General features: G+C 41.2%; 1 protein-coding gene across 2 annotated transcripts in view; it reads left to right on the forward strand.

Moving 5' to 3' along the window:
* LOC124278839 (protein lev-9-like) overlaps nucleotides 1-21,633 on the forward strand; it is a 73,815-nt gene extending 52,182 nt beyond the window's left edge. Inside the window, exons 2-13 of one of the 2 annotated variants that reach the window (XM_046714614.1) lie at nucleotides 6,442-6,576; nucleotides 6,929-7,123; nucleotides 8,218-8,415; nucleotides 9,275-9,451; nucleotides 10,061-10,246; nucleotides 12,564-12,740; nucleotides 15,694-15,867; nucleotides 16,440-16,524; nucleotides 17,362-17,453; nucleotides 18,386-18,562; nucleotides 19,908-20,084; nucleotides 20,980-21,633. In XM_046714614.1, coding sequence (XP_046570570.1) covers nucleotides 6,442-6,576; nucleotides 6,929-7,123; nucleotides 8,218-8,415; nucleotides 9,275-9,451; nucleotides 10,061-10,246; nucleotides 12,564-12,740; nucleotides 15,694-15,867; nucleotides 16,440-16,524; nucleotides 17,362-17,453; nucleotides 18,386-18,562; nucleotides 19,908-20,084; nucleotides 20,980-21,257 — 2,051 coding nt within the window. In that variant the 3' untranslated portion in view covers nucleotides 21,258-21,633. Of the gene's footprint in view, nucleotides 1-6,441; nucleotides 6,577-6,928; nucleotides 7,124-8,217; nucleotides 8,416-9,271; nucleotides 9,452-10,060; nucleotides 10,247-12,563; nucleotides 12,741-15,693; nucleotides 15,868-16,439; nucleotides 16,525-17,361; nucleotides 17,454-18,385; nucleotides 18,563-19,907; nucleotides 20,085-20,979 lie in introns of both variants that reach the window. The other variant, XM_046714613.1, reaches the window with a different exon arrangement.
* Nucleotides 21,634-27,504: the final 5,871 nt, after the last annotated feature.

Raw genomic sequence — 27,504 nt, forward strand, 5'->3', positions numbered from 1 at the left:
ATCCCAATGCGTAGATCGATGCTCATGCTGTTGCTTACTGGATTGTCTGGTCCAGACTCGATTATTTACAGACCGCCGCCATACAGCTGGAATATTGCGTTAAACAACAACCAAACCAAATCGTTTTTCATAATGTGCGTGCTTGTGTGCATAATTGTGTGCGCGCGTGTGTGGCTGCGTGTTCGGATTGTATGCTTAATGTGCATTTCTCTGTTATGTGACACTAGTGCGCATCTTGGTCCACCATGTACTCGCCGGCGAGGTCTGTTTTGAAGATGCTACTTGTTTACTACAATCACCGTTACAGTGACCCACGGGGCAGTCTGGCTCCGTTTTATAGCACATGAAGTAACTGAGGTGGTCGCAAACAAAGTTGTTAGTTTCAGGGGAGTTCGCAGAGGGAGTAGGACGCATGACAGCCATTCCTAACACCACACCCCCTCACCTCCCTCACCTCTCTCTCCCTCACCTCTCAACCCTTCACCTCCCTCACCTCTCACCCCCTCATACACTCAATTGCACCTACAAAGGATTCTTTTGAAAAGTTTAGGTGTGTGTGTGTGTGTGTGTGTGTGTGTGTGTGTGTGTGTGTGTGTGTGTGTGTGTGTGTGTGTGTGTGTGTGTGTGTGTGTGTGTGTGTGTGTGTGTGTGTGTGTGTGTGTGTGAGAGAGACAGATTAACGAGGTCGTGCCTAACGGGATTTTCACTTAACTCGAATTTAAAACTTCTGAAGTTAACGATATGTACTGGGACGTATAATTACCTGATCGGGCATGTCTCAAGTTATTACCGTCAAATATTAATCAAATCGCTCAATTTTATGCTATTTCTCAATGGTAATTATTGCAGTTTCCATTTATCCATTGGGCATTTCGTTTCCAGAGACAAAAATAGACGAATTAGACATACGACACTCCGCGCTTAAGCACTAACATGAAACACATTCGCCCATGAAGCAGACCTACCAGATAATTAAAGGTAATCAAGAAACAATTCATTTCTTTCAACCAAGCATGAAAATGGTCGACACAAAACATACAAATCCCATAAATCGAAATTAAGCTGATAAATACTTCATTTGGGGACTAATAGCTTCCTTGGTGCTGGCTGGTCGATTTCATGCACATTTCACAAAAGACTTTCGTGGAAAGGGACTAACAACGGGCTGAATATTGATTGAGCTAATCAGTTGCATCTGGATTTCGCGTTGTAAGTCGGAGCAATAACACACGCTTGTTTTTGTTTACAGGGACGGCTTATGGTGAATAATGATTGAAACGCCCCTTAACGAGATCATTGTGTTCGTGATTGTGTCATGCATAACTCGTTCGTTAGTGATTTATTGTGTTTTGAGTGGACAAGTATACGCCACTCGTTTGTCTTTCATTTTTCATTTACTGTAACACGGAGGGCAAACGTTTTCAAAAGAGGTTTGAGAGTGAGTGAGTTTACGTTTACGCCGCTTTTAGCAATATTCCAGCAATATCACGGCGTGGGACACCACGAATGGGCTTAACACATTGTACCCATGTGGAGAATCGAACCCGGGTCTTCGGCGTGACGAGCGAACTCTTCAGCCACTAGGCTACCCCACCGCCCCCAAAAGAGGTTTGAAGGTGATATAAACATTAAATGACAGTATTATTATTTGGGTTTTAATATCAACCTACTTTGAAAGGTTCACATGTTTTGATCGTTTTTCAGCTTATATGAAATGAATCACAAGCGTAAATAGCTGGGAAAATAGCTTTTAAACAGCTTTCTGTGCGTAGTAAACTGTCCTGTTCCAGAGACGTTAACTGGTCAATAGATAAGATATTTTTAAATGTCTGGATCATAACTCTAATCAATCGACTAAGTTGTCCAGTCTGAAAGGGTACCTATTCTCTCTGAGCCGACGGCGGAGTTGGTTGGTGTTCACGCTATCAACCACTGGTTTGTCTGGGGTCATCACATGAGTATTTACACGTCATATAGTTGAAATATTTCTGACAGCAACTAGATATAATGGGACTCGTCATTTTTCGTCCGAATGATCCGGTGATACTAATATCTACTCTCGTACATTGACTACATTAATAACATGTTATTCGTCTAAATGGCCAAGGTCAAGGTCATGTCAAAGCGACAAAAATGTTTGTGGCTATCCCCGTCTCAAACAGATCCTTGACTAGGTGAGAAAACATCTGATTGTATTGAGATTTTAATGTGTGCATCATTGTACTATATGACCAGTGGCGGATCCGGGTGTGTGTGTGTGTGTTTCAGGGGTGTTCGACACCACCACCACCCCCAAAAAGTGACTTAAGACCACATTGATTTTTTTGGGCGTTGGCAGAGCCAAAGGGGTTTTAACCACACAACCTCCTTTTCAAAATTCCTGGATCCGCCCATGTATGTTATCAAACTTGTCTAATTTGGGACCTTGCTTCGAAAAGGAGTAGATAGAGTCTCACAATCCCTGCAATAGACGGACCAGTACAGATATACATAAACACACTCACATATGTGCGTGTGAGTGTGGTTTTACGCCACTTTTAGCAATATTCCAGCAATATTCCAGCAATATTCCAGCAACATCACGGCGGGGGACACAACCTTGTGAAATTACTAAGGTAAAGTAAAACATGAAGTTCCAAATAATATGAACTCTTCCAGTTGTGTCAAAAAAAGAATATATTGAGATTTGGCCTTTTCTTGTTGCCAGTAATTACACCAAACGCCAGTATTGACATTCTCACGCTATCAGAAAGACACAAGTTGTCAATAGCTGTCACGTGCTTATTTCAATCAATCAAGCCGATCGATGGCGTGTCCCGCGGGCTGTCAATGCTCACTGCGCGATAAGGATTGTTAATTGAGTGACAGGTAATGTTCATTTCATGTTTATATCTCGACGGGGGGAAATACTTCATTAAATAATTGTTTGAGTGATTTATTAGTGAGGATTTCTGTCCGTGGAAATCGACATGAACGTGCTGCACGCTTGTAGACAACGGCGACTGCATTTATCTCAATGATCCCACGAATCTCCTGCTGTCTTCAGTATATAAGTCTTGTAGCCTTTCCCAAAAAGTTCGGAACAAAACGTGCTGTTTTGAAAACTGATTCGAGTGAGTGAGTGGGTGGGTGGGTGAGTGGTAGAGTGAGTGAGTGAGTGGTTTTGCGCCAGGTTTAGCAACTCCACCAATATATTAAGGCGAGAGATATCAGAAATAGCTTCACACATTGTATCCATGTGGGGAATCGAACCGGGACCCTCGGCATGAAGGGCGAACGCTTTAACCACTAGGCTACCCTACAACCCCAGCCGACACGAAGCAACACTATTAGTATAGCTTCCTGTTAAAACGCATGCCCCCAACACAAGAATAGGCTACACATCTTTTCGTTCTAAAACATGTTTTATAGCAACGTGTAAATGTCTTTACGTTTGCCATGTCATGGACGCCATATGACATCCGACACTTCGGGCATACATCAACGTCTCCCTGAACCAATATATTGAATTAAACAGAACTCGCGAGGAGAACGAGGACGTTTTTTCGCATCGAGGAAATTAATAATTTATCAAGACTCGGTTATTTCTTCGGTAATGTACACAACAAGTTCTGCGAGTCGGTGAATTTTTTATGTTGTTGTCGCCCTTCGGTTAAAAATACGTTTGAACTTGACCTCCACAAGATTTAACTTGAAACCAAGGAAAACGCTTAACTCACAAATAATTTGTGCAATATTTGTAGGTCAACATATATCTTACTGAAAATGCGCTTAGGGAGGAGTTATTTCTTGCGCAGTGGCACGTTCGGTCGCGACTAACGGGATCGGGTGGTCAGGACCTCTGACTTGGTTAACACATATCATCGTATCCCAGTTTCGTAGATCGATGCTCATGCCGTTGATCACTGGATTCTCTGGTCCACACTCGATTATTTACAGACTGCAGCCAAACAGTTGGAACATTGCTGAGTGCGACGTTAAATAATAGTGAGTGAGTGAGTTAAAATTTAACGTCACATCGGCGTTAAACAATGAATAAGCCAACTTCAATGAAGAGTTACTTTTGCGTCAGTCGAATTCATTTAAGTCTGTGTCGAAACTTTGGTTTTTTGAGAGTTTAACACATCCATTTAACCTTATCTAATTTGAATTTTTGTAATCGCCTTGATAATCCATACATGTAGATATGTCGGAAACGTTTTGTGGAGGACTATACTGGGTGTGACGTGTTAACAATGCCCCGGATGACGTCACTTATGACCTTTGTCTTATGTATTGATTGGTCACTTCGACCATGACAATGGAAAACGTATGTATCGATCCCATTTTAGAGTGGGTAAGAGTGGGTGAGTATGGCGTTACCAATATCATGGCGGGGGACACCAAAAAATGGGCTTCGCACATTGTACTCGTGTGGGGAATCGAACCCGGAAGACGAACGAACGCTTTAACCACTATCCCACTACCTCTATGGCGTGTTAGAAGCATATTACTGTACCCGTGCATGCCATTTATATTACAACTCGTTGTTTCTAAGGCTATTGTATTCGCTTGTGTTGCTATACACGTTTTGAAACAACTGGTAAACTGATTGTAGCTATCAATATTCAGTGTCTTTATCTCAAGTTATCAAACAACAGGGGTCACATCAGAGAAACCATTTTCGTTACGAGGCGATCGTGCACTTACAGCACGTGCAGCACGTGCTTATCGCCTGTTCTTATCGCCAGATTGATATCCTCTTAATGGTTCCAAGGATTGTATTCCAAGGTCTACGCCTATATATGTCAAAGGGGTGAATGAGTTTGGGTTAGTTCAGGTTTGATGCCTTTTTGAACGCTATTTTAGTCGTTGCATCCTGTTTATAAGGGTTGGTTGGTTGTTTAACGCCGCACTCAGCAATATTCCAGCTGAATATTCCGGTCTGTAAATAATCGAGTCTGGACCAGACAATCCAGTGATCAACAGCATGGACATCGATATACGCAATTAAAAGGAGGGAAGTTAGACGGTTACCTCGTCAGGACATTCACGAGCATGGCTGTTGACAAATCAAAGATCAACTGAAACAAGATCTTACGATCCTGTAACTGAGAAGGGACGCAACTCTTCCAGTCGAAATCGACCGTCGAACCGTTTAAAACCGCAACTCGGAGTCGACTAACCAACTGATGAAAGTTGTTCTGGATTTTAGGGGCGGTGGGGTAGCCTAGTGGTTAAAACGGTCGCTCGTCACGCCAAAGACCCGGGTTCGATTCCCCACATGGACACAATGTGTGAAGCCCATTTCAGGTGTCCCCTGCCTTGATATTGCTGGGATATTGCTAAAATCGGCGTAAAACTAAACTCACTCACTCACTCACTCACTTCTGGATTTTAAAGATATGCGATCTTCTCTCATATATATCAGTGGCACATATTTTACAGCCGCTTCGTTTGCCGTTGAATCTTTTGGAGCTCACCAGCGTGACGTGAAGTGTGAGGAAATTTATTTGCTTATTTATTTGATATTTACCGCATACATGTTAGCTAAATGAGGACAACTGAGTCAACTCTGTATCCTCTCTGCGATGTCACAACATATCGTTCTGTACCAATAGACATTTAACTAATAAGTGCTTATCTGGAAATACATTTTAAGGTCGACAAACTGAACAAAGCAATACATTCAGGAAGAGTTTTTTCAATGATGAAATCCCATCTGGTGATGGTAATGATGACTATAGGGTGGTTGATGTTGATAGTGATGAGACTGGTCATGATGATGATGATGATGATGATGATGATGATTTAGTATCTTTGATGATAACGAAAATGACGATCATGATCGGGACCTCCATCATATCCTTTTGTTAATGGTGATGGTAACGTGTAAGTGTTTTTTTGTTTTGTATGTTTATTGTATGCTTTGTCGGCGGTGATACCCATGATAATACTATTTATTTCAATGATGATGATGATAATGATGACGATGTTGACGATGATAATGATGACGATGATGAAGATGTTAATGATGATGATGAAGGTGTTAATGATGACGATGATGAAGATGTTAATGATGATGATGAAGGTGTTAATGATGATGATGATGATGAATGATAATGATGACGATGATGAAGATGTTAATGATGATGATGAAGGTGTTAATGATGATGATAATGACGATGTTGACGATGATAATGATGACGATGATGAAGATGTTAATGATGATGATGAAGGTGTTAATGATCACCGTCAATATGCTGCTGTTGGTGATAGTTTTGATGATGTTTGATGTTCCTGCTGGTGATATTTACAGGTAATGACACTCACTGATAATGACGGTTATGTGTTGATGATGTTTGATGTTCCTGTTGGTGATATTTACAGGTAATGACACTCACTGATAATGACGGTTATGTGTTGATGTTCACAAGATAATGATGATTGTTATTCTTGCAGTGGGAGAGTCCTGTCCCCGGCGTGAGTTGACCAACAGAGTATGCAGGAAGGAATGCTCCATGACCAAACCTTGCCTCAGTCCCAAGAAGAAGTGTATGTGTGATGGAGCGTGTGGCAAGACGTGTGTTAATCCGAGTAAGTGCCCGCTGTAACATTCTACACTAAGGCAGATGAATATGGAATACCTTCTCCAGAAAACGTCTTTGGACAGCATTTCTATTTTTTTGTGTTTCTCATCGCCCGACCGACCCTCCTAATTTATTGAGTTCCCAAATTCCGTTACTTAGCATTTCTCGATACAATGTTTGAAGCCCATTTCTGGTGTCCCCCGCCCTGATATTGCTGGAATATTGCTAAAAACGAACGGCGTAAAACTAAACTCACTCACTCACTCACTAGCTCTGATGTATTCGTAGCATCTTATAAACGTCATGAAAATTTAAGCATTGTTGGCACAACGTGTTATTTAATTTCTCTGTTCCTGTAGATCTGCGCTGTGAGGATCTTCGCGATATTCCTCATGGACGTGTAGAGATCATCCCCTTCAATCAGTTCGGCGCTGTTGCCAAGTACATCTGCGACGATGGGTACACACTGTTCGGAGTTCCGGGGCGGGTGTGTCAAGGTGACGAGACCTGGAGTAAAGAGGAACCCCGCTGTGGACCGACCAAGGTGATAGACGGTGAGTTGCATAGTGCTGTTGCCTCGCGGTTGCCTCGCGAGTGCTTCGCGAGTACTTTGCGAGTGTATCGCAAGCTATCACTGACCATAACAAAATAGATTACTTGCTTCTTGCGGACACACGGATATCCGAAGAAAGATGCATTTCGCTCGTCACACATCAAGCTATTCGCTATTGACGGCAAATTGATCCCAGGTCGAACCAATAGATTCTAGCGGATAGTAACATCAAACAATTCGCGTGTTGCTCGCTGCTAAGATTTCGCTATTGCACAGGGGCACCGAATACATAATTATGAGCCCATCAAACATAAATCGTGTGCTTTTATTAACAAGTGGCCTAATGAAATATAATTTTCCTCCAAGATGATATATAGGGAGTCCACAGAAATTAGCATTTCGCAATAAACGTAAGCAGCCTGTCTGTGTGAAGATTTTGTTTCACAGAAATGCAATATGTAAAACCAGAAAGAATTAGTAAAAGTGTCAAAAACACATAATATATGTGGTTTGAATGACTGTGATTTATGGAGAGAATATACGATGTACGACGCAGTAAGCGACATTCCAGCTACATTGTCATGCATATAATAGTATACATTTGAAAACTGGATTGACCTGAACAGTATCAACGTTTTAAAACATCGCAGCTGAAAATAGTGCAAACTTAAGGCCCAAACACAGTTCTGATACCCGTATAAACTACGTCATCATCGAATGAGTGTTTGTTTATTTGTTGCCACAAAAAACACAGGTGTATACTTTCTTTTCTTCGTCAGTATATATCACAGCGATGCTTTTAGCCGACCACAGCCTGATTGAAAGCATCAGGAATAATTAATCCGTTCAGGGTAACATGACATACATCAAAGGGGATGTATTTGCTCTTTTGTAATTCCTATGCCATAACATATAGACTTACATTAGTGTAGATACCTTGTACAAGTGGGCATAGGGCATAAATTGGTACTCGATGCTCATGAAGGTCCCCTGTGTGCCACAGAATGAGGTATTAAAGACAATACAGGAGTCCGGAGCCCGCAAGGAACGTTTTCATATAATTAAGCACTAAAATACAGATATTTATCCTTCCAGAGAAAAATGAGTGCGGTCTCCCCCCACGGGTCCACAACGCCAAGCACAAGCCCAGCGTCCCGGGACGGATGACGTACCCCCTGGGTAGCATGCTTCAGTATGAATGCGAGGACGGCTTCACGGCCAGGAAGGAGCGGGTGGACAGGGCATGGTGCGTGGGAGGGGGTGTCTGGGTCGGGCCCAACATGACCTGTGCTCGTAAGTCAGTTATGGAGTTCAAAGATCCCATTAACACCCTTGAATATAATGTAATGTTTAGCGCAGTCGTGTCCAGTGAATGCATGGAACGAGAGACGCTGACATATTTTTTTCAACTTTTTAACAAGTATAGTTGAATGGATATAAACATAAAGACAGATAGAGAGATGGAAATAGATGATGGATAACACGATGAAGAAGATGGATCCATGTTACTAGTATATAGAGATAACATACACGGATCGATATACATGAAGGTTGAGTGATTGAATGGAATGGGTTTAAGGCTTATTTAACAATATCCCAGTTATATCACAGTGTGTCAGCTGAATGTGGGAAGAAAGGCCAAACAAAGCATATATCTTTGGTGAAACCCTCGAGCGTGTGTCTGGGGCTGAAACGGGGACACACTGATTAGAAGCAGAAATTATAAGTTCCTGGCGTGGTCAAGGGACAGAACTCTCCACAGCGGATTACAGCGTCTGACCACGCGATAGATAGATAGATAGATAGATAGATAGATGACTTTAGGTAACGGCAACGTTTTTTGTGGATTATACAGGGTTGATTGATGTAGAATCATTTTGTAACATTACCTGGCAAAGTGAGCAAATTTGACATTTTCTTTAGGATAATTATATTTGAATTTGGAATCTAAATTTGTGTAGAGCCCTGTTGGTCCAGACGATTGTTACATCTGGATCAACAGGGTGCCAGTGTTCTGGTTTCTGGTTTGGCCATTCTTGCAACGGGGTCTATGTCACGTGACCTAACAAATGCTACTAATCCCCAAAAAACTAACCGCCTTTCTACTCTGTGTAGAATTCACAGTGTGTCCTTGTTATTATTTATGTTGAAGACGCTGGCTGCCCGCTTCTCCCGGAGATAGAGCATGGATCTGTCCAGATCCTGTCCAACACCATCGACGGCCGGGCGCGCTACTACTGCGACCAGGGCTACCACCTCGCCGGCAGGGAGGAGAGGGTGTGTCTCCCCGACGGACAATGGGACGGCAAAGACCCCACGTGTGAGGAAGGTGAGGAAACGACCTTTTGTATTTCTGAGGGGTGGGGAGAATATTCTTATTAAAAGTTACTCTACAAAATATTACAAACATATCTTCCAAAGTTTTACATCAGCAGTCGTATTCTATGTAATGTCGTATTTTTCTCCTCGTTTGTGAAGAGATTCCTACTCGGCAGTCATAAAGCAAGTGGTCAAGTGGAGTATGTCCAGTTGGCCGATTTTTCACTTGTTTATATAAACAAGGAAGATGCCGTTCATTTCTCTTTTATAGAGTGTCTAAGTGAACCTAAGGTCTTCTGGTTTTTTTTTGAACTGTAAATTCTTTGAAAAAAATATTTTGTTGGAAGGAAAGGACACAATATCCATACTGCGGCTGATCAGACAACACTCTCATTTCCATTGGGGCGGTGGGGTAGCCTAGTGGTTAAAGCGTTAACTCGCCACGCCGAAGACCCGAGTTCTATTCCCAACATGGGTAAAATGTGTGAGGTCCATTTTTGGTGTCCCCCGCCGTGATATTGCTGGAATATTGCTAAAAGCGGCGTAAAATCATACTCACTTACTCATTTCCACTGAAGAAAACAAAAGATAACGGTACTATTTTGGCGTTGACTTCCAGTGGTCTGCGGCCTCCCCCCGAACGTGGATCACGCCACACACGACGCCCCAACCGACCAGATGCAGTTCCCCGCCGGCACCCAGCTGACCTACACGTGCGAGTTCGGCTACTACAGGGAGGGGATCCCTAGGGCGGTGTGCAGCGGGGCCGAGGGGCAGTGGATTGGACCTAAGATGTCTTGCAAAGGTTAGTACATGATGGCCGGATGAACCGTTACTTTACTGTCCTACCCTAGCGTGAGACAGCTAAATTGTAGTCTTGATTTTCAAAGAATGAATGGATGTCGTTTGAGAGACGTCCGAAAAAAACCTTTTTCATTCGAAATATATATGTTCCAATGATCGCTATAGGTACTGTAGTTATAGTCGGTGACGATCCATTCAGTTCTACACATCAATTGTTGGTAGTTCGTTTGGGGCGGTGGGGTAGCCTAGTGGCTAACGCGTTGGCTCGTCACGCCGAAGACCCGGGTTCGAATCCCCACATGGGTACATTGTGTGAAGCCCATTTCTGGTGTCCCTCGCCGTGATGTTGCTGGAATATTGCTAAAAGCGGCGTAAAACCAAACTCAGTTAGTGGTAGTTCGTTTTGTGTGATCAAGGAGACTATGGAAAGGAGTGGCGTAAAATCACAAAAGCAGTCGTTTTCATCATCAACTTTGAACCATCTTCCCGAGGCGAAGTCAACGTTTAGTTTTCTAGAGTTTGATATAAGCTGTCGCAATCTTTATTTTTTTATTTGTTTCTTGTCTCCAATCTCAACCAGCAAGACTGTGCCTGGGCAAAATATGTAAATGTTACTAATTTTGTTACTTGTGTAAAAGTGATTTTAAGAAATATTACAATTTGGATCACTGGGTAATTGTCATCAAAATATTTTATCATGTACATCTAGTCACTTTGTTTATGAAACATTTTTGGATACATATAGATGAAAAAATTTGACCTGGTGTTTTATTAGTGTGTACGGATAAAGGTATGTGTTTTTGTCACATCAGGACATACGCGTAATTTTCGCAGCGACCCGTGAAGGTCCGGGGTAGAATTGATCTCCAGTAACCCATGTTTGTCGTAAGAGGCGATTTACGGGATCGGGTGGTCAGGCTCGTTGATTTGGTTGAGACATGTCATCGGTTCCTAATTGCGCGGATTGATGCTCATGCTGTTGATCACTGGATTATTTAGTCCAGACTCGATTATTTACAGTCCGCCGCCATATAGTTGGAATATTGCTGAGTGCGGCGTAAAATTAAACTCATTCATTCACTGTTTCGCAGCGGCGAAGCAGCATTGAGATCAGTAAACATTTTTGTCATTTCAAGTCGGAATGAAAATTCATTGCGTTCGTGAGATGGGAAACAGATAAAACAATTCAGAAATTCTAATGGACAGGCTTGCATCGGGAAAATGATCATGATATATAATTGATGGTTCAGATTAATTAATCATATCAGGTGGAATACACGCGCCCTCCTTTCAATATTGTCGAGTACAGACATAGTTATTATTTCAGTTTTGTCATACAAATGGTAATGTCCAGGGTTTAGTTGTTTGAAATGAACAGATATTCGTTATGGAGAGTTGCGTCCCTTAGGTGCGTCAGGAACCAAGGGTCTCCAATCTCTGATTATAGTCGGCATCACCCTTTGGTTCGCTAAACTAATTAACGTCTAAGTTGAGTGGTTAGTTTGTTGTATACCGCCGCACTCAGCAGTATTCCAGCTATATGGCGTCGGTCTGTAAATAATTGAGTCTGGACCAGACAATCGAGTGATCAACAGCATGAGCTTCAATCTACGCAACTGGGATACGATGACATGTGTCAACCAAGTCAGCGGGCCTGACCACCCGACCCTGTTAGTTGCCATGGGTTACTGAAGACCAATTCTAACCCGGATCTTCACGGAGAGATAAGCTTGGGTTACTGAAGACCAATTGTAACCTGGATCTTCACGGAGAGATAAGCTTGGGTTACTGAAGACTAATTCTAACCTGGATCTTCACGGAGAGATAAGCTTGGGTTACTGAAGACCATTTGTAACCTGGATCTTCACGGAGAGATAAGCTTGGGTTACTGAAGACCAATTCTAACCTGGATCTTCACGGAGAGATAAGCTTGGGTTACTGAAGACCATTTGTAACCTGGATCTTCACGGAGAGATAAGCTTTGGTTACTGAAGACCATTTGTAACCTGGATCTTCACGGAGAGATAAGCTTGGGCTACTGAAGACCAATTCTAACCTGGATCTTCACGGAGAGATAAGCTTGGGTTACTGAAGACCATTTGTAACCTGGATCTTCACGGAGAGATAAGCTTTGGTTACTGAAGACCAATTCTAGCCCGGATCTTCACGGAGAGATAAGCTTGGGTTACTGAAGACCATTTGTAACCTGGATCTTCACGGGTCTAACGTCTAAGACATTGTTTTAAATATAATTTAACTTAAAATGTAGCCGAGACTTTAATCTACGTTCATTTATTTATTTTATTTTGAAATTTCAGCCAGGGACTGTGGTTCGCCAGGAGAACTCGTTAATGGCTGGCGTAACCCTGGTTACCGCTTCACATTTCCCAGTCGGGTTACCTACCATTGTAACGAGGGATATGAACTGGTGGGCAAAGGTTTCCGAGAATGCCAGGCGAACGGTGATTGGTCAGGATCATTGCCCACATGTAATCGTGAGTATGAGTGGATGTTTCAAAACAAACAGATTGAACACGTCACTGACCTGCCAGTTAACGGAACTGAAAAACGTGTGAATTAAGTCTAAGAATTTACATACTTACATGTATGAATTCCCTGTACAATACTTTGTACTCACGTGTCCAGATAGATGTTTAGCATCTGATTTGGGCACTAGTGACTTCCAGTAAGTTCAATTCGGTAATGGATGCCTGGAAACCAGGATTCAGATACCAGGATTAGTTAAGGTTATTTCCCATGTTTATCATTTTTGGGGGGTAATATCCCATGTTTATTGGGTAATATCCAATGTTTATTCGACAACTGATTACTCAATCATGACGTATCGAATGTTTGACTGACTCAACATGTTCGATTTTGTAGTACCAATGAATTAATGCAGACAGACAGACAGACAGACAGACAGACAGATAGTTTATTTAGGTCTCACCTCGTGCAATGCAACATAAAAATAAATTATTATACATAAATTCATGGACGAGCCACCCATTTCGGGTTACGAGAGACACATAAACAGTTAGTAAACAGTTTCACACATTACTATATAAGATTCCCCTTCTTCTTTCTAAAATAAACTTGCAGGTTTTGGCCGACAGAAATACAATATCTGGGTTAGACAATATAAAACTGACTTTATCACAGGCGCTCAAAAGATTAAAATTATCACAAATACTACTACATTCAGCTAGAAGAACTTCCCTGACATCAGTGTAAATAGGGCAATCCAATAAAACATGACATTCATCTTCAACACAGTTCACACAATTAAAACACACTCGCTCAGCTAGAGGTAGATTGTTGTAACGCCCAGTCTCACACGTAGAGGGGCAAGTCCAGATCTGAAGAGGGCTAGCGCACGACGATGTGTCCTAGGGAGGGAACTCTGTACATACGGTTCTACATCATAGGAGCGCTTAAACTGGTAGTACAGTCGTAGTCTGTTGCCACCACTGCCGTGCTTACTGTTTTGGTTCTCCAATGTCGCCCGCCGCTCATCCTTAAAAAAGCTCATTATTCTGCTAGCAACTTCAGATGTGATATGGTTGATATGAAACGAATTTCGAATAGCTATAAAGTGCTCTAAGCCCATACTGTGTATCTTGTTATGTATTCGGAGATTCCAATTACGTCGTTTATTTCGAGGCATCTCATTTGCCCAGTTAAATACCTTAAAACACAGTCTATCTTGATTTATTTCACACATCTACAGCCGGGGGTACCCAGCCCATATCGCCTGCTACACTGCTGGTAGGAGTGAATCGTCTCACACCTAAAAAGAATTTCATTGCACGATTATGCACGGTGTTCACTGCTGGAATGTTATATGTTCCCCGTATTGTCGAACCATAGTCAAATAATGGACCACACCATGGCATCCCATACTGCATTCCTCCAAGACTCCTCCATTTAGAGATTAGCAGACCCAGCGCTCTACCCGCCGAGCTAGCCACAGCCTTACCCATACGCATAAAACTCAAGTGTTCAGTTAATAAAAGGCCCAGGTAGGTATAACACTCAACAAGCTCCAGATTCATGTCCCCGCACTTGAAACTAACTTGCGTTCTTCCGACCGACGGACGTCTAAAGTGAACTACTTTGGATTTCGTAAGATTGACTGTCATCTTATTAAAAGTACACCACGTGTTCAGCCCATCTAAAAGCACATTCAAACCATTCTCCTCTTCTGCAAGCAGCACAATGTCGTCAGCATACGCTAAAACACTTATTCGTTTATCATCAATCTGCACACCAACATTCAGACTATTGAGATATGTCAACAAATCATTGATATACAGGTTAAACAAAATTGGAGATAACAAACATCCTTGTCGTAGGCCACACTTCACGCTAAAGTATCCTGTGCTGATTCCATTTATTCTGACACATGACTGAACGTTTTATATAAGGACACAATTGCATGGTACATATTTCCACTTATACCAAGGTTGCTTAATTTCTCCCACAGAACACTTCGGTCTATACAGTCATAGGCTTTCTTGAAGTCGATAAAATCGGCAAAGGTCTGTTTTCCTATACTTTTTCTGGTGTCAATGAGCGACGTCAACGTCGAGATATGCTCATTTGTACTCCTTTTCTTCAGATAGCCGTTTTGCTCATCGCATAGAAGTTCATTAGTCTCCACATGATTACTGAATCGATTGTTTAACACACCACAGTATAGCTTGTAGGACGAACATGCTAGAGTTATTCCCCTTGCGTGGGTCTTCTGTCGATGACTTAGGTGTTGGATTAATTATTCCTTTTGCCCAAGAATTTGGTATCACTCCATTAGTAAAGCACGGATTAAAAAGTTTATGCGAAAACATCATACATTCCCCATTCTTCAGAACGTCAACAGGTACTCCGTCATGACCAGGCGCCTTGCCACTCTTTGCCTGTACTAAAGCATGCTGTATTTCCTCTACAGTTATTACCTCATTTAGGCCCGAGTTGCTGCCATTCACTGAGTCCCGACTGTGCGAAATTGTCCCCGATTTTTCGATGAGGAGAGCTTTGTAATATGCTGTAATCAACGACTAAACACGCCATTTCTTGTTCAGCATGGAAAGTTCTATGTTGTTATTAAGTGCACTCTTTTCGGACATGGACAGAGTAGTCTATCTTTACCTCAGGTCCCTTGGATTATTTTGTTTGTTTATGGTTTTGTTTGTTTATGGTTTAACGCCGCACTCAGCAAAATTCCAGCTTTATGGCTGCACTCAAATAAACGAGTCTGGACCAGACAATTCAGTGATCAACTTCTTGAGGATGGATCTGCACAATGGGGATACGATGACAAGTCAGCGAGCCTGACCACCTGATCCCGTTAGTCGCCTCTTACGACAAGCATGAGTTGCTGAAGGCCAATTCTAACCCGGACCTTCACGGGTTCATGTCTAAACTACTTTCTGTATTTTCTTCTTCCAGCTATCAACTGTAACGAGCTGGGCGCGCCTCTTCACGGCACCATGATTGGCTCGGGAACAGAGTACGGCATCGTCATCAGATTTGTCTGCAACGACGGGTTCAAGGTCGTCGGATCTAATGACCGACGCTGCCAGTCTGACCGGGAGTGGAGTGGTCAAGAGGCCACGTGTGAAGGTCAGCTGGACAGTGCTTGTAATAACATTATATCCAGGTTATAATCAGGGTAAAAACCCGTTAGAAGCTGAATGACCTGACCAAATTCTACAGGTTCTCATGTTCACGAGTGAGTGAGTTGAGTTTTACGCCGCCTTTAGCAAATTTCCAGCAATATCAGGGCGGGGGACATCAGACATGAGCTTCACACATTGTACCCTTGTTGGGTATCGAACCCGGGCCTTCGGCGTGACGAGCAAACGCTTTAACCACCAGGCTACCCCACCGCCCTCATGTTCACGAACTGCATGGGCACAATGTGTGAAGCCCATTTCTGGTGTTCCCTGCCCTGATATTGCTATAAGCGGCGTAACACCATACTCACTCACGAATTGCAGCTTGTTGTGACCGAGTTATCGACACGGAAATATACTGCAGGCCATCATGACCCATACAAATGTAAGCCCGACACGAAATCTCCTTGGCACAGCCCCACTGACATATGATTACTTTGAAAACTGACGATCAGCAGGAATGTGTTTAATTCGCATGTTGTTCCTTAACTAATTTATAATGATCAATGTGTTTTACAGAAATCAACTGTGGGATGCCTGGTCCTTTGTGGAACGGCTACCTCGACGGACACAGAACTACCGTCGGGGCAGTGTACTTCTACAGGCAAGTGCTAATGTAGACATATATAGAGGGAATGTCAACGGAAACACATAGACCGTCAAGTCTGGGAAGGTTTATTGTTAGAAACAATAGTTTTGGTCACAGAGACATATACGTTTTAGCTCTGAAATGAAAATCCGAAAAATATTACCATTTCCACATTTTTCGGGAAGATTTATTTCGACACCAAAATGGCTGCAGTAGTTGTATTACTTTTGAAAACTCATACTACTCATAGTGCTAATAAAACGCTTCGAATAATTTCTCGTCGCTTCAACTATTTTGTCGTTGCTTCAGGTATTTTCTCGTTGTTTCATTTTTTATTAAAACACACTTGAAATTTCAAGTATTTTCTCGTTGCTTCAGGTTTCTTCCCTGAGCTTGAAATTACAAGTATATATTGACTCGTTGCCTCGAGTACTTTCTCGTACTTCAAGGAACGATTAACTACTTGAAATTTCAAGTTTTTGAAAGAAATTTGAAGAAACGAGAAAATATTCGATGCAACGAGAAATTAATCAAAGCAACGAAAAAATAACGAGAAAATATTTGAAATGACGAGAAAATACTCCCAATCACCGACAAAAAAATCGAAGCAACGAGAAATGTCCCTGAAAAGATATTTATGCTACAAAAATGGCAGCATTAGGCTTTCGTACCAATGTCCATATGCTTAGAATGTTGTAAAAAAAACCACACACACACAAAAATAACAGAGAAAAGAGGGGGAGGAAGTTGTGTATTGCGGACCCTTGTAGCATCCCCTGGATGAACGTATGCAATCCCTGCAGTTTTGTCATATCCACAGGGCGGATTGTGATGCTATGGTTCTATCTGCAGATGTAACACACGGACCAAGTTTGATGGAGTGTCCTTCTCAACCCAATGTCTGGAAACTGGACAGTGGTCACATCCGGCTCCGAAATGTCTAGGTCAGTGAAACGGTTATCGAATGAGAGTGAGTGAGTGAGTATGGTTCTAAGCCGCTTTTAGCAATATTCCAGCAATATCAAGGCGTGGGACTCCAGAAATGGGCTTCAGACATTGTACCAATGTGGGGAATCGAACCCAGGTCTTCGGCGTGACGAACCAGCGCTTTAAGCACTAGGCTATTGGCGTGAAATAGTCCCAAAGAGGCAGTTCAATATATAATAGAAAAACATTGATGTCTTTAGATTTGAAACATAAATCCTGCCAACACCTTTTCAGACATCGAGCTGTTAAACACCTACTTAGGCACTCATTCATATTCTAGTTGTTTTTTCAAATCGTTTGAGAGGTAGCTTCTACCGGTAGAGCAGGACATTCTCACCACGTTATAGACCCTGAAACAAATATACCTAATACAGTAAATGCAAGTCTTGAAAATGTGGCAAGTCTAAATTTCTGAAAATGAAGAAAGTCACCTGGTTTCTTTTTATTATATTTATGATTTTAATTTAGGAACAATTTTTTGTAAAATATGTTCATTTCAGAGATTAGATGTTAGTTTACGTTTTATCACTGATTTTCAGTTATCCGTTCATATATTTCTCACTGCTATTTTGCCTCTTACGCCCAATGACCCGTGAAGATCAGTACCCCATGCGTTGTGGTAAGAGGCGAGTAACGGGATCGGGTGGTGAAGCTCGATGACTTGGTTGACACATGTCATCGTATCCCAGTTGCGTAAATCGATGCTCATGCTGTTGATCACTGGATTGTCTGGTCCAGACTCGATTATTTACAGACCGCCGCCATATAGCTGGAATACTGCTGAGTGCGGCGTAAAAGTTAACTCACCCACTCACTTGCGCTCAACGGAAACTGTATCGTTAGATACTGTGGACTACTATTTCTCTCAAGTTTTACATCGTGTATACAGGTCAGTGCCGGGTCAGCTCAATCAAGAACGGTACTCTGCAAGTGGGACATGAAGGTGCGTGGGTGGACGACGGCACAATAGTGAACTACACCTGCAACTACGGCCTCGTCCTCAACGACACCCGCCCCGTCAGATGCAACAACGGGTCGTGGTCTGTAGTGCCACAGTGCGTGCCATGTAAGTAGAAGATGGACTCGATGATAAAATCTTCGGTCAGAAATTTTCAGAAGTTTCACTGCGACCTGTAACATATCAAGACAAAGTCTCGAAATTCTTGAAAGGCATTTAGAAGTTGGACGAGCATGAATACATGACACGTTTTTTATGGAATACTTGTTTTTACTATTTACACGACGTTTCAGAGCTAATTCTTGCTCCTTCATCATTCGACCGCCTCCGTGGTGTAGTGGTTAGAGCGTCTGCCCGGAGATCGGAAGGTCGCGGGTTCGATCCCCGACCGCGTCAAACCAAAAGACGTTAAAATATGGTACTTGTTGGTCCCTGCCTGGCGCTCGGCATTAATGGGTACAACAAGGACTGGTCGGCTCGGAGTCAGTATAATGTGTCTGAGTGGGGTATTCATGCTTCACTGCGGCATGGTATCTCAGTGGGCTAGCACTATAAAACCAGCTTCAGTCTGGGCTAGTACAAGCAGCCGCACATACACATACACACGCATGCACGTCGTCATATGAGCGAAATATTCTCAAGCACGACGTTAAACCCAATTTCACCTCACCTCACCTCCTTCATCATTCACGTCGGGTATAGAATAAAAAGAAGTTGTTATCCATATAAACGTGTCAGGTATTTGGGTCTGGAAACTCGGTATTACTTAGAGAAGATCTACCGTGAAGATCCCAGTTAGAATTGGTCTTCAGTAACTCATGCCTGTCGTAAGAGGTGACTAACGGAATAGGGTGGTCAGACGCACTGACTTGGTTGACACATATCATCGTATCCCAATTGCGTAGATCGATGCTCATGCTGTTGGTCACTGAATTGTCTGGTCCAGACTCGATTATTTACAGAACGTCGCCATATAACTGGAATATTGCCGTAAAACTAAACTCACTCACTCAGAGAAGATGTGTTGAGCATCGTGTTGACACCGGGCAGTTTTAATAAGCATTGGTTTGTATCTGAACGCGAAACATTGAGATTAACAAGAGATCTGACAGATAAACATACTATTTTTATGTGACTAAAACTTCAGGCGAACCAATTAAAAAAACTCTGAAAAGTTTTACATGTCACCCTTGCAACGTTTGAAACGCCCATGTAAAGATAGCAAAACAAAATGTGTAACGAGTTTGTGGTCGTAATTCTAATGTCCACTCAGGATCAGATAAGCCCTGGTCAATTCAGATTTGAAAATTTGCTGACTCAGTAACAAACATTTTCAGATATCGGACATGTTTTGTTTGCGTCTTGAAACCATCAATTGTCATCAATTTCTAATGTGTAAGAAAACAAATATCTTTTCCAATATATAAATAAATATCATCTTTTCCAATTGCAGCACCGTGTGTTAAACCCCCGCCTCATATACAGAATGGACACCGGGTGTTCTTCGGACTGAGCCACAATAATAAAGCCCGATACTTCTGTATGGAAGGTTTCCGACTCACGGGCGACAACCAGTATCTCACCTGTAAATACGGAGAGTGGTTTGGTCCGATGCCGTATTGTGAAGAAAGTAGGTATTCTGTCATCGGCATTGGAATATGTTTAGAAACACATCTTTACTTGTCATTTATTCTCACAACATAGATCAGCGCAGTTCCTATACCTATTGAGTAAATCGATGCTCATTATATGGTCCATACTCGATGATGTACAGGCCGCCGTGAAATAGCTGCAACATTGCTGAGAGTGACCTTAAAATGAAAACAAATCACAACAACAAAACAAACAAACAATACGGAAAACCCCGTTAAGGATGGTGGTTTTGTACTGACACACTCGATCGTGTCAAATGTTGATATTTTTGTTAAATCGTTTCACTTACATAACAGTGACGTCATGACCAATAGCACGAATCGGTGAAGTTACATATTCTTTCAGTCGTGAAAATATTTTAAGAGTTGAAAGTGAATAGCTGCAAGCTAAGTAGAGCTAAAGCCTTTTATTGATACAATCTCCGTGTTTGTGTCGAAATTACTGAAATAATTATTTATATAATAAACCTTTTGTTTACATCTAAACACTTTTTCATATGAGTGAGTTGGCTTAATGCTTCTTTGAACAATATTTCCGTTAAAATCAGCCTAATGGTGTCAGAAAAGCCCGAAGATGCAAATGATTTTGGCACATGACGGTTTCGACACACTTACATACTAGGATCCTAACATGTCCACGGGACGTAACTCTTGACATCGCATTGCTGTCCCTTTAACGACTTGCACAATATTTTAATAGTTATTTAAAGCCAAGTATTCTTAATTCAGATAATTTCTTTCAAACACGCACAACATAAAGTTTTTTGTCTGACAATGAAAACACAGAAAAAAGATGAACCATGGCAATATTTAACAGTTGTATTTCATTAATACATGTAGTTTTCTTAATATATGTCTCTTTGCTGGTTGCAGACTATTGCCCAAACCCAGGGGAGATTATAAATGGTAAAGTCTTCAAGAAAGGGCACACGGGCAAGTTTCTCTTCAAAAGTTACATCATCACAATAAAACATGGCGACCGTCTGGAGTATGAATGCCACCGAGGTTACAAACTCCAAGGTCCTAAAGGCGCTGCGTGTGTTAACGGGAAGTGGAGCCCGGATGAAAAGCCGAAGTGTGTAAAATCTAGACATCCCATCTTTCATCGTCTGTGGCGACCATCCGAGGAGAAGGATAAGCGCCGAATGTGAAGGTCATAGCTTCACCTTGCCTTACTAGTTCCGGTTGTGACATTTGCGGATGAAACGAACACCGTTTGTACATATGAGTTATCTCCCCTACAATTGAAATATTTTCAGCATTTTGAAACGGATACATTTCATTTGACTGTTGGACAATTTGAAGTTCTTATGCAAACGAAGTATTATTTCTTTATTGCTATCACTGGATGAGTCATTGGTTAGAAAGAATTTGAGAGGCAAGAGATTTTTTGGTCAGATGAAACATGGTGTTTCTCATTAACCAATCCCATCCTGATGTTTGGTTCCAGTTCCATTTTTACTGTTATTTACCATTCCGACGTCTCTATTTTTATGGAATCTTTCCCGATAAAGGCGTATCTGCAATTATCCTGAGAATTATATTTCACTTCTATTTTTATGAATATCCTGGATCCATTCACTACCGTTGATTTGTTTCTAATCTCAAAGTTTTAACGGAACAGAATGAAGAACGGATGTTCTCGTGCCGACTGGTTAATTTGATTGGATGGCTGTGTGCCTATCGAATCCAATGTATTTATCGAATATAATACACCGAGTAATAAAGGATGATACTTTCCATGATGTTCGTATAATTTAAAAATCGTGAATTTTTGAAACCACTCAAATGCTTCTATTCAGCTGTGCGTAGGTAAACTGTCTGGTGAAAGAACGTGCACACCCATGTTTGTTGGTAGCAACATCTGAGACAAATAGGAAACTTATTCGATGGTAATTTATTTGATACGTATACCATTGTTCGAGTCTGAAGCAAAGTTGGCAGTGTTTCGGCAAATGGTTCCAGCTTCGTAGCGTCTTGATAAACGTTTGGATCAAGTCACGTTTAGTCAAATCACTTTTCAGCTGTATACTTTCATTTGACTCGAAGTTTAGGTAATACCATTTTACAAATGCCCACATAACCATATTCTGTACTTCTTTAAAGCATTGTTTTCATCAAATTAGTTTGGAGTTGTTACGAAATCGAATACAATAATTCAAACTACTTATTCACTATGCTGCTTTTTTTAGTATGAGGAACAAGAAATGTTGTATATGGTCTGTCCTGAGGCCACCATTAATTGTTAATTGTTTCATTCACTACTTCATCTAATGTGAATGGTGGGTAGGTTGCCAGACGAACATTGTCACTGTCAGACTTTAATTTAATCAACATAAATTATGAGTATTTCATGATGAGACTTGGTTTGGAACAATAGACGTATGAAGAATTCATCACTTTTGATTAGCTGATGTTAGTTTTATCTGGGTTTTTTACCACTTGAAACGTATCTTGACAAAAGTACTATTTCCACAAACAGGACTAGTTTTGTTGTACCTTAGTCAAATAAAATCTTCCTCATTCACTGTAGTGGGCGAAAGGAAAACAGTTTCGGGGTTTGGGAGCTATACTTTTTTTAAAGGGATATTTAATTTCTTGAAAATTACAGATGCTTATTTGAATTTTGGCCAAAATCATAACCATAACGTGATGAATTTAAAGGTCATATTTTGAAACATAAAGATACCATTTTCAACATGGAATTTTCAAATTTCCAAATACCATCAACTTTCAACACTTAAGAACATACATGGCTTAATGGGGTTCTGTTCTGAGCAGCATTTTCTCGTACTCCACGTACTCCACGTACTCCACGTACAAATTGCGCATTTTATGGATTTACAGAAAGGATGGCGCTACAGATGAGGTCAAACCAATGAAACGATACGGCGATTTATGCACACAGTTCAGGCATGTTTGCTCAAAAGTACATATATATCGAATTCTTCTGAAATAGATCATTTAATTCTGATGGACTGGGGTTTGGTAAAGAACAATTTCATGTACAATGCTACAGTGTAATTACATCTTGGACATTTCACGATGAGGAGTAACTGTAGTAAGATGGTAAGAAGCAGCTTGCATGTAGCATTCTTAGAAGTGAGTAAACAATGGGTTTTTTCCTAGAATGTAGTTTGGCGTCATTGCACTTAGCTGACCGGACAATATCAACACTGGCCAATCTAGTATTGTGATACTTTTTCATGATGAATGTTATAACCACATATACATTTTTCATATCGAATGTTATATCTACATATAAATGTTCATATCGAATGTTATATCCACAGTTAGTCGGTACAGCGTTCTTGAAGCGCTGGTACGACGGAAAAAACATTATGTCAATATCATATATGCAACTGTATGTCTTAGTATGTGCACACTTAGTTATATACATAAAATATGTTTTAATATTTCAGATATTTTGTATGAAATTGTCACCGCTATTCAATGTTTAGAGTAACTTCCCTTTGTTTGCTGGATTGTACTGCTTGTGGGTTCGACTCCGGATTTCAACCACTAGGGTATCACCAATTGCTTTCCTCATCTCTATTGCATGATGTGAACCAGTACGTGTATCCTTGGAGACAATACGGAGTTCCTTTGCCAATGTTACACCAAGTTTCAGTGATAACCCAAGCACCTTTGTGAATGAGTATAATGTCATACGTATACCGAGGAGCAAAAGAAACTATAACAGTCAGTTGATGTTGTCATACACTGGCCTACAAAGTGAAACTATTTTCTTTTACTTTGCGAAATCATACCTAGAACTATATCTAACTATCGAGAGCCTAACTTTACTGACGTTTAGTTAGCATTTCAAGAATATTTATAGTTTTGGGGAATAAATATATTCAAAAAATTATTTTAGAAAAACGTGTGCAATATTTCGAACATGTTTGTCATGTGGTTGAAAATTCATTACAGACCCTAGTCTTTAACTAATTTAGTTTTACACAACATTACCCAGCCACGTTGCAGGAATGAGGGATGGCTGTTGGGGCTGTCAATGTTCATGACATTAAAAACTCGGTATACTTTCTTTTGCCCCTTGGTATATATGGATGCGGAAGTTGGGGAAACTTTAGGATACTTGAAGCTGAATAAGGCATGATGCTTAGAGTTTTTGAAGCTGTATAATTTGAATTGTGACTAAGTTAATTCGTGTATATAAGTATTAAACAGATAGTAAAACAAATAAACTCAATAGTCCCACTGATTACTATGCACATGTTCTATACTGTTGGCATCCTCGATAACTCCAGGGTATAGTGGAGGCTTATCGGAACGTATACCCTGGAGTTATCGAGGATGTACTGTTGGCTACTAGTTAGAGTTGCACAATACGGTAACATTATTGTTGGATATTGTCGTATTTTCAATATATTGTTGTCATATTATTTGTAAATATAATATTTAATGACATATACAATATAATACAATAAATGTTGTTGACAGTTACTTAACTAATGTATCCAAGCAAAGGCGTATATTCCTGAAATGAACGACCATTTAATATATTGGGGAGTGTTGGGTTTTTGTTGCGGTTTACACGGTTCCTTTATTTTGAATGTGGATCCTCCAAGAATCAGAACGTTTATTTTATGTAGAATATATACGAGAAACAGCTAATTAGAAGGAGCATCTATATAAGGGATGCTACTCGGAGCTGGTTGGTTGGTGTTTGATGTCATTTTAACAGTTACTGTTTTCAGATAAAACCTGAGCCAAAATTATATTTGTTCTAGTATTTTCAATAGTTTTTAAAAAATACCCAACATACCCCCTCCCCAAGAATAAGAATTGGTTGATCCCTAAACTAACTATTTGTTCGCTAAGGATTTTAAATTTCAGTTTCGTTCCAGTACCCCGATCCTCAAAGTGTTCGTAGCTCTACAAGCTGTCGTAACTATACAGTTTATCATATGGGATTACGAATGACACAGTGCTACGGAACCTTTGCGGATCGGGCCCCTGTTTCTTAACTTCCCGCTTCGAAGCTTGTTGATGTTAATCATCAAAATTTCCGTTAAATTTGGGTAATATTTTAACACTGTCTCATTTGCCGATGTTCATATTTAAATTCGGATATCACGGCGAGCACTTTATGTTGCCCTGCCTATAATAGAGAACAACGTCCTGTTCTATTGGTGAGCCTCGTCACAATGTCCATCTTTTTATATGCCATATGCCAACACCTTTGCAAAACTTGAAAAAATGTAGATAGATTGGATTGTACCATTCTTTTTAGGTTCCATGAGTTGTCTTCAGGGGATGTGTTATAGTAAGTATTGTGATATCTATAATAAATTCAATTCGCTTTTAATAGAAAACATAACTAGAGATGATCCACTTAGGATCATTCTATTCATGTTCGCTGTGTTAACTATTTAACGCCTTCGCTAATTACATATGGACGTAGATACACATGCTAGATGTCGGTAGGTTTTGTTGGACAGCTCATAGACACTAATGTTCAAATAAACTTTGCTCGATCGCGGCCTCCTCGCGAATTCGGCGCGATCGTTGGAATGCTTGTTGATGCAATACTGTTAAATATGAACGTGCCCTTGATCGCGAATGCCGCGCGAATGTGACGCGATAGTTGGAACGTTTGTGGAACATTACTGTTAAGTAACAGGGCGGTGGGGTAGCCTAGTGGTTAAAGCGTTGGCTTGTCACGCCGAAGACCCGGGTTCGATTCCCCACATGGGCACAATGTGTGAAGCCCATTTCTGGTGTCCCCCGCCGTGATATTGCTGGAATATTGCTAAAAGCGGCGTAAAACTAAACTCAGTGCAGTCAGTTAAGTAACAACAACATCAGCTTGGTCGAGATCAGGGCACCTTTGGTTTTGGTTAAGCGAAGATTTCGTGTTGAAGCCGCGATCGTGGGGGTGTTTGTTTTGAAAATAGTGTACACAAAGCTCTGCTTTGTACAACACATTTTCATGGACTATTTTCTAATTTTATTGGAAAAATAAACAAATGAAAAGTGGAAATTCACCTTTTGTTTTATGTTGTGTTTCGTTTTGTTTTAAATGAGCCAGAACGTGGCATCCGGGTTAGAATGGGTCTTCAGCAAGCAATGCCTGTCGTTGGAGGCGACTACCGGGATCGGGTACATCGATGCTCATGCAGCCAATAACTGGACCCAGACTCAATTATTTACAGACCGCCGTCATATAGCTGGAATATTGCTGAGTGCGGCGTTAAACAACACACATATAACGCGGCGTTTGTACATTGTCCTGACGCTCGGTACGTAATCAAGTCCTGACCAGTCATAACTAGTGAGTAGGTGCCCAGTAAACAGTGCTGGTCGTGAACCTGAAAAGTGGATTGGTTGTGATGTGATGATGTCCATGATGTGTATTGTCTGGTTGATTGTGTACAGACCGGGGTGTATCAACAGATACTCTGCAATGAGGTCTGAATCTTCAGGGGGCAGAATGTCCAAATCGGATATGGCGCTGCAATTCGATGTGCAGCGTTGCGTCTCTTCCAAGGTGTGCCTGAATAGCGTGATCGTTGATGGAAAAGGAGTATGTGAGTTTAATTTTACGCCTCACTCAGCAATATTCCAGCTACATGGCGGCGGTCTGTAAATAATCGAGTCTGGACCAGACAATCCAGTGATGAACATCACGATCTACACAATTGGGATCCGATGACATGTGTCAACCAAGTCAGCAAACCTGACCACCCGATCCCGTTAGTCGCCTCTTTCGACAAGCATGGGTTACAGAAGATCAGTTCTAACCCGGATCTTCACGGGTCTGATGGAACAGGAGATTAACCATGAATATTACACTGGGATTCACGAAAGTACATGATTAATTCTGAAGTTCTTCATCTCTTCGAAATTCAGCTACACACTTCAGCAATATTCCCGATTGGGACATTGAAAAGGTTTTCACGAATCGTATTCATGTGGGGATTCGAACTCGTTCAAACCACCTACTATACCACCGCTACGCTAACAACAATATTTGGCAGCCAAATACCGATAAGTTTTTGAACATATAAATATTTCGCAATCCTTACATCTTGAACACCAGCTTTGTGGAACTCTCTGCCAGTTGAACTGAGATCAGTATCTTCCCTGGAAGCATTTAGGAGCCAACTAAAAACTCATCTCTTTCTAGCTACCTACTAGTTTCTCCACTTTCTCTGCACAGCGCCACTGAGCAGCACTGGTTGGACATTAGGCGCTTAAACAAATGCATTATTATTATTATTATTATTATTATTATTATTAACATAACAGTTTTCTGGGTGTGCTTGATAAAGGCCAAATAGAACGTATGAAACTGACACACTGTACCATTAAATGGATCAGTTGTAATACATTAATCCCTGTTCTAGCAGACCAGTATTGTATTCAAAGTAA

The sequence above is a fragment of the Haliotis rubra genome, unplaced genomic scaffold, assembly GCF_003918875.1.
Source record: "Haliotis rubra isolate DU_JTF1 unplaced genomic scaffold, ASM391887v1 Scf242, whole genome shotgun sequence".
Taxonomy (NCBI): Eukaryota; Metazoa; Mollusca; class Gastropoda; order Lepetellida; family Haliotidae; genus Haliotis; species Haliotis rubra.